We start from the raw sequence: 8,230 nt of genomic DNA on the forward strand, positions 1-8,230 counted from the left end.
CAGATATATGTAGAGTTCCCGGTGCCAACAGCATCATACCTAAGTTGTGATAACAGATTGTAACTTAAATAATATCCAGTGACTTGCCAATAGTACTTAGTATCAAGTTTCCTGGGGGCAAAAAGGATTTTGTAGCATTTGGTTTCCCAGGTGTAAATACTCCCACCATGCCAACATCAAGGTACCAAACTGACATCACTAAACACAGAGCTGGACAGAGAAGCACATGACTAACTCTCACAGCTGGGATGAGCTGACTCCACACAACTTGCTCTATTGGTACTAATAATTGTAGAATTCTTACTAGCAATAAGTAATCTAACTCAAGAGAACAAGCATAATATTCAGCCCTGCTTCACAATCTTACTCCACAAGAATTGTATATGATCTTAGTTGGTGTTATAAGCTAGACATAGCCCCATCTAAATTCTGGGATCTCAAGCTCCAAATCAGGGTAAAAAAAATGCAGGTATGCTATTACACTGCTGAAAATAAACTCGATTTACTTAAAACATATGGAGATTTTCTACATTTAAGGGTGAAAGAATCCCCCCTCCCCCATCCTTCTAATAGAATTTATAAGCAATTCAATGGAAGGAGAAACACGAGACTTTAAAAAGAAACCACTGACTATATTCACATGTCTTTTTAGGAACCTGTCAAGAACACTTTAAGTCACACACAGAGAACTGGATTCAATAAAACGCCTTTTTTTTTTTTTTTTTTTACAAAATCAAAACCTAGAACAGTAAGGAATCCATTTTGGTCACTTGGACGGTGCTGCTATGTTCACACCAACCTATGCTCTTATGTACACACAAGATGAAATCCGCAGTGCTGCAAGAGGTGGGGTGAGAGGAGGGAACTGGACCAAACTGTGTGACAGTGTAAGGTGAAGAGGAGACGTTAGCAAAGGGACCTTTAAGTGTGGTCTGTGATCAAAAACAGTGGCTAAACACAGGTGAAGGAATGGTCACCACTCAGGTGTATTTCACATCCGTAGTCTTATGGACAGCATATTTGTTAAGTGGGGGCGAAAGGGTTGAAAATTTACACATACAGTATATGAACAATTTTATGATGTCTTGTATCTAGAAAACGAAACGGGGGAAAGACACCGAACTGTTAAAACTGATTATTTGTATACTGAAGTCAAAGGGGATTCTATTCTTTCCCATACTTACTAAACTGTCTATAGTTGTTGAAAAGTTTTCATTTGAAAAGTGAAAACGTTTCAAATTTATAAAAGGTTAAACCATCTAACATATGAATTTTTAAAAGTATGTAACTATAATGCTTTAGCTTTCTCAAATTGCTAAGTTAACCCACTTATTTTGCAGAAACCTGGTAAGTCCTCAGCAGTTCATGAAATGGTCTTAGAAGACAGTTCAGAAGAGCTTATGTAGAATACTTGGAGGGATGCTTGATACAGTCTAAGCACTTTAAGAATGAGCTTTTATTAAAACCCTTTACATACTTTTTATTAAGAGGCACCAGGATCAATACAACATAGTTTCTAAGAGAAAATATATTAAGGTCCCTATTTTATTGCTGTCTAGAGCTGCCATCAAAAAATTCTAGCCATCATTGACCTCCAATTACTTTCAGAAAAAGTAATCAACTAAAATCATGGGGCTCTCTAGTTACCACAGAAACCAAACCTGCACACTAACAAATCACCAACAGAAATTAACAGAACAAGGCCTTTTCACTTTATTACTCAAAAAAGCTTCCTTTTTTTATTTAGCTTTTTGACTCTGTGCTTGTGCTTTCAATACTTTCACAACGATTTTCTGCTCTTCAATAAGGAAAGCACGCTTGATCCTAGAAAAGAAAATATTGAATGAATATAGCTTTTAAAAATTGACTAACACAGGCAGGAAAAGTACCATAACTGAGTAAAGCAATCAGTGAAGATACCCAGAAAAGTAAATGAAACCCATACAAATACAGATTTAAAACTTAAGAGCAGGAATAATATGGACCCTTTCAGCCTAAGGTCTCCTTCCTACACTGGAATTTAGAACAGGGTAATTCTTCAATTCTATGCCAGTAGTACCTGCCCTCCTCTTCTGAGCCATGATAAGCTATAAAATCACCCCCACAGCAGACTGCTCCTTATGATAGCTTTCATTTAACCTCACTTCATTATTAGGATCCAGGACTAATGGTATTACTTGATTCGCAGTGTGTCTTAGAAATTTCCTATTTCTCAAGGTTTTTAAAAATATTAAATTTGGAAGGATTTGCAATTTCTGTGCTTTGAACCTCCATTTAGAGACAAAATGCATTTTATTGATCACTATTATTATTGCACATAGGACCTGGAAACAGAAGGTCCATATTACCACTTGCTAACTCAAAGCTACCTCTAGAGATAAAGCTCTCATTTAATTCCCACAGAAACCTACCCCATCTATGCTCCCTACTGGTATCCCTGGTTATAATAATCTACCCTCAGAACCCTGGGATTTCTGACTCCTTCGAATGTCTGGGATGTAATCACATTACATAAATACAGCTCACTCTTACTCAGAGCAAAGACTGCAGACTCCCCTCAATGTAACAGCCAATGCTATTCTATAGATCTAAACCCAAATATCCAGAAGCTGGGGCCTGAATTGTATTTTTAATAAATGTGGTCATGTGGTTATGTTTAGCAAAGTCTGGGAGCCAGACACTGGTAAAAAGCCAAATTCCTGTAGCTTAAAACTCACAATCCATTCATCTCCAACATACCTTTCAGACTTCACTTCTCAATCTTCATTTTACACTCTCAATGTGCCAGATCAAACTATGTTCATTCTCTGCCTGCAATGCCCTCTGTACCTCATGTCCGAAACTCACCCATCATTCAGATTCCACCTCAAATACTATTTCCAGATTCTCAGCTACTTGAAAGCTATTTCTCCTCTAACTTCAACCAGTTTTCCTATCTTATGCAAGTTTTATTTAGCTTGTATTTGTATTAACGTTAACATGCCTAATCATCCCCTTACAAATTAACTCCTGAAAGGCAGAATGAACTTGCAACATTTGGTGTCAGATTTGGTAGACTTGGCCAGACCACTTGATAGAATAAGCTGACTAAACTGGAGGCAAACTATTCCTCTAAACCAATTTCTTCACTTGTAATGGCCAATCACCTCTCAAACCTTTCCACTTAGGTCTTTGGAGTCAATTTAATGTAGACAGTACGGTTAATTAAGAGTAAGAGTCTCAACAAAATCTGGAAATAATCCTGATGCTGCCCCTTAACAGCTTTATGAATTTAAGCAACAAGCCTTGGTTTCTCCACAGAAAATGAGAATAGAAAACACCTCCCTGATGGACTTCTGACAGTTATCATAAAAATGCTGAGCAAAGGTCACCATTATTAACCCCCTGCTTCCACTCCTACCTATGCTACTACCAGTCCTTTAACAGTCACAAGACCGCGTCCTCTCCCAATAGTCCCACCTCTAACCCCGTCCAGCCTTCAGGTCTTAATGTAGATGTCATTTCCTTAGCCTTCACAAAGAAGAGAAACTCTTCCAACCACTCATCTTTAGTAGAAAGGCGACTTCACTATCCATCCTGCTGCAGTTTTAGTTTCTGGCACACCAAAGGTTTCACTGCCCTGCTCAAAACCCATCATTTCCCCTATTTGTAAAGATCAAGCTAAAAACCTGGCTTATGAGGTCCTTCATTATCTGTGACGTTTCCACCTTTCCTGTGTACCATCTCCCACAATGCTGTTCCAGCCACACTGGAACTATATATAGCTACGCCGTTCTTAGACTTTCCATCAACCTGACAGACCAAATCACTAGGAGTTCCTTACCTGCCCCTCCAAGTCCTTTTAGTTTCTACATCTAGCATAAAGATGTTCCAAATCACAACCGAATTAATCTGAACTAATATCATTTATTATCATGTACAGCACCAATTATCCCTAGTTAAGGATTCTAGAATATGCAAATTCTGTTATTTCTTCACCAGTCTTCTAATAATAATTAGCATGCAATGCAACACATACACTTGTTTAAGATAGCCTGACTTCATTATTATTTACCTGTCACGGACACATTTAGCACACATGGAACCACCATAAGCCCGGCTGACATGTTTTTTTGTTTTAGACAGTCTCATGAGAACTTTAGGTCTCACAGCGCGAACCTGCATAAAAAAAATGTTGAGATTGTTTTGAGATGCTTTAACAGAAACAGAAATTGTCCCAGATTTTTGCTAAGTGTTAAGTGTAAACATTAAACAAGGTTACAGAGGGAAATGATAAACTGATTTATCTGAAAGGCATTTCACTGAATTTGTCATATAGGCTTTAAAAGAAAGTCTATGTCCTTCACAGATTTGGATCATGGATGCTTAGTCATTCTCAACCCTCCTAGTGGTGACCTCTCCATCCCTCTCCCCCTTACCAAGGAATTAATGCTCAAAAGCTCAACCCTTGTTATGTTATTCACAGCAAAAGGTTCACTTACTCCTCGAAGTCGGCCTGGGCACACGCCACATGCAGATTTTGGTGCTTTCCCAACTTTCTTGGTATAAAGGTAAACAATTCTATTACCAGGGGTTCGGGACCTAGGAAGTGAGAGAATAGGCAATAGCTCAGCACCTTGCAGAATAAATGACTGTAGGTATATTAAATTTTGTAAATACTTACAGCCTAGTTTTGTTAGAGGCTGTATTGTAGGACAGCCTACGACGGTATGTCAAACGCTGGACCATTCTGAATGCCTAAATAGAGAAAAATGAAATAAAACTGCATTGTAGAAAAAATTCAAATTTTAAAACAGCATCACAAAGTTTATTATCCATGTACATTCTTAAATATAATATCCTTATATTAAGATATTTCATGAAAAGGAGTCTGTATTTTAAAACTATAGTTGGCCCTCTGTATCCACAGGTTCTGCACCCAGTTTCAACCAACCGTGCATCAAAAATATTTTGGGGAAAAAAATTTCATAAAGTTCCAAAAAGCAAAACTTCAATTTGCCACGTGCCCACAACCGTCTACACAGCCATTTATGCTGCATTACTATTACAGGTAATCTAGAGATGATTTAAAGTACACGGGAGGATTTACATAAGGAAACTTGAATATCAACAGATTTTGATATCCTCAGGGGCCCTGGAACAATCCCCCAGGATACTCAGGGATGGCTACACTTACATCTAAAGGTAACTGGTAAGAATGCTAAGAGGCAATGTTTGCTTTCCTAATGGTAACCAAATGCAGAGCACTTGGTTACAATTACAGGTTTCTCTCCTACTGAAACTGATTCCATCTGGAGCGGTGTCCGGAAAATTGCTACCAAAAGGCAAGTTTGAGAAACGCTGGTTTTAAAGGAAGAGCACACCAGAGAATTTAAGTTGAATCCTTAGCCATGCCATTTACTGGGACTATAAAGCGCCAGGAGCTGGCTTCCTTATCTCTAAAATATAGTTTTTACCTAGTTCACACAACTGTCATTAGGATTAAATGACAAGAGGCATCCTGACCAACATAGTGCCTGCCCACATAGTAGCTGCTCGGCGTTCAATGTTTTGCTCCTAATAGTATCTTGGTCAAGTTAAGTGCTATTCTTATTAATTTTGGTATTGGACCAAATGTCTCTGGATTATGGCAGCTAACTGGGTCCCCCAGCCCACACTTAACAACTAGAAGTACTACTGAATGATGTTTTTTAGCAAATCGGTTATACAGCTACGCAAATGAACGACTTCGCTCTTCAAAACATAAGCAAGACTTGAGCCAACCTAATTTGTTATCCCAAATCTTCTTAACTATTTCATCACAACGTGTTATTTAAAAAAAAAATGCATTTGTTGTTACAAGTTCCTTACTATCATTATACTGTAACTGTCAGAAACCAAAACCAACACGGAAGGCCAGGGCGAGTGACCCAATCAGCCGCTAGTCCGTATGCCTCTCCAAAACCAAGACAGGAAACTTCCTGTTAAAACTTTTTTTAAAAATTTAAGTATAGTTTACTTACAATGTTTCAAGTGTACAGCAAAGAGATTCAGCTATACACATACACACTTTTTCAGGTTCTTTCCATTAGAGGTTATTACAAGATACTGAATATAGTTTCTTGTGCTGTACAGGAGGTCCATGTTGCCCTATTAAAACATTTTTTATCTTCCATGCTATTGGTCTTGGAAAAGAAAACACTCTGAAATGATCCGAATATGCCACTCACTGGCCCTCCCAAATCCTAGAGAACAGCTACAGAGGCGGGGTTAAAACGTGGGCCTAAGATACGAGCACGTTCCGTGATTTCGCTGTCTCAACCAGCCGGAACACAACTCGTTTGTCTCCGAACGCCGGAGGCGAAGGCGGCAAAGTCAGTGGTGGTGAACTGAGGCCACTTAACTGCTCGGAGTGGAGACTGGGATCGAGGGGTATCTGAAGCTAAAAGCCGGGGAACTGCACACCACCAACCTTCCTCCTGAGCCCTTACTCCCACGCCAGCTCAAACGACTGTCCCTGAGAGATCCCGGCTCCGGCAACTCCTCGGATGGCGGCCGATTCTAAAGGCAGTAGCGACAGGAGAAAGAAAAAGCATCCATACCTCTAGATCGGTCCCCGGAAGAGGAAAAAGGAAGGGCCAGCGAGTTCAAAGGCCAAATATGACTGCGCATGATAGGAAGTCACGTCATAGGAAGAGGCGAGGCGGAGAGAATGCCGCCATGTTGTACGGAAGGTAAGCAGTTCCCCTTAGTGGGCGGGATTTCATAGCACCGCTACGTTGTACGTAAAGCGACGTGCCGCGGTTCCGCAGGCCGGGATGCGCCTCATCCGTCGGGGACAGCGCCACACAAAGATCTTTTGGAACAAGCGCTAATGACAAAGGAGCTGCATAGGGCAGAGGTGCGACAAAATAAGGTTTTTTCCGTTCCCATGGGCGCTATGACACATTTTACCTAAAGAGCGTCAGATCTGGGGTTAGACCTGGGTTTAAATCCCAATTCTGACAGTTATCATTAGGTGACCTTCGAGGAGTTGCTGCCTTTAACCGCCCTTTCTTTTTCTTGTCATTCATTCAAAGTACAAGCTTTACAAGATCAGGATTTTAATCCTATATCTGCTAATTATTATCTGTGTTCCGTTGGGCGAGCCCTTAAATCTGTAAGAAGGTATTAGTAACTACTCTACAGAGTTTTGTCGTGATCAAAGGTATCATAAAGTTAAGGCACTTAGCACAGTGCCTTGTAGAGAGTGAGTGCTCAGTAAATGGTGGCTAATCTTAAGATTATATATAGAGTTTCTCGAGACTTCACATGAGTGGTAGAGTTTGAGCTGCATCTCAAAGATGTGGAGGAAGGAATAAAACCCACTAAAATAGCATGTAAAAGTTTACATTTCTTAATGCCTATTTGTATTTTTCTGAGGAGAGAGTTCTTAGCTTTCATTATATTGTCAAGGGGGTTCATGACCTCCAAAAAAGTAAAGAACACTTCACCTAGGCTCTAAGGAAGAATGCTTAAAAGGGTCGTTACATTTTTAATCTCAAATTAGGCTCCCTGGAAACATACTGAGAGAGAGTTATATGCTGGGGTACGGGAGAGTACTCTTTAAAAATGCTCCCGTGAGGAACGTAGGACCTGGGGACCCTCAATGTGGTTGCAACTGAGACCTCAGCTGTTCCAACAGGGAGCCCTGGAATTAGGCGGGCTCTTAGTTGTCCCAAATTGGCAGGGAAGCTGGACTTTTGCAGACCCACATCAGCCAGTCTTTGGTCTCGCTGCTCCCTGACCGTGGGTGAAGCTGTTTCCTGAATCTGAGAGCAATGTCCAGTGATGCAGTGACCCAGCCAGTATCCTTGACCCAGAAGAGACAACTTGAATAAAGTATCCCAGTGTCCAACTCAGGTTCCCTTCTAGGTTTTCCAGTTCAGTTACCGAGGTGAGAAAGCAGGCAAGTGACTGAGGGCAGGTACCCTGCCCATCGTGCCTCACAGCACTGCCATCTGTGTTGTCACACGGGATGGGAGGCTCTGGTTATATCCCCTCCTTTGCCTACTCTCACATAGCTACTTCTCCCTGACCTTGTCATAGTTACTTCTCTCCTTCCCAGTCCTTCACTTTTTGTCCTCTGTAATCCCTTTTGTCTCTGTACCAGGCATTAAGATGGAGGCTGGATAGAGAGTTAAATGTGGCTTCTTAATGAATGAACAAATGAATGCATTTACTTGGGATATATATTCTTTCTATTTCTGGA

At 40.5% G+C, this 8,230-nt stretch overlaps 1 protein-coding gene across 2 annotated transcripts; it reads right to left on the reverse strand.

Annotated features, from left to right (window-relative positions):
* Nucleotides 1-1,438: 1,438 nt before the first annotated feature.
* RPL34 (ribosomal protein L34) lies at nucleotides 1,439-6,615 on the reverse strand. 2 transcript variants are annotated; one of them, XM_010953647.3, is made up of 5 exons: nucleotides 6,582-6,615; nucleotides 4,664-4,737; nucleotides 4,482-4,581; nucleotides 4,055-4,158; nucleotides 1,439-1,824 (listed from the first exon to the last, which is right to left on the reverse strand). In XM_010953647.3, exons 2-5 carry the CDS (start codon nucleotides 4,726-4,728, stop codon nucleotides 1,740-1,742), a joined length of 354 nt encoding a protein of 117 aa, XP_010951949.1. In that variant the 5' UTR covers nucleotides 4,729-4,737; nucleotides 6,582-6,615; the 3' UTR covers nucleotides 1,439-1,739. The 2 variants fall into 2 exon arrangements, with proteins under 2 accessions (XP_010951949.1, XP_010951948.1); XM_010953646.3 differs by having other exon boundaries at nucleotides 6,452-6,592.
* Between the last annotated feature and the right edge of the window lie 1,615 nt (nucleotides 6,616-8,230).

This window comes from Camelus bactrianus, chromosome 2, assembly GCF_048773025.1.
Source record: "Camelus bactrianus isolate YW-2024 breed Bactrian camel chromosome 2, ASM4877302v1, whole genome shotgun sequence".
Lineage (NCBI taxonomy): Eukaryota > Metazoa > Chordata > Mammalia > Artiodactyla > Camelidae > Camelus > Camelus bactrianus.

Bases quoted from the DNA above. Each gene is read 5' to 3' on its own strand.
- RPL34 (XM_010953647.3), bottom strand. From the start codon at position 4,728: ATGGTCCAGCGTTTGACATACCGTCGTAGGCTGTCCTACAATACAGCC. The intron at 4,582-4,663 runs GTAAGTATTTAC...CTCACTTCCTAG, and splicing joins GCCTCTAACAAAACTAGGCT to GTCCCGAACCCCTGGTAATA. The intron at 4,159-4,481 runs GTAAGTGAACCT...TTTTTTATGCAG, and splicing joins GCCCAGGCCGACTTCGAGGA to GTTCGCGCTGTGAGACCTAA.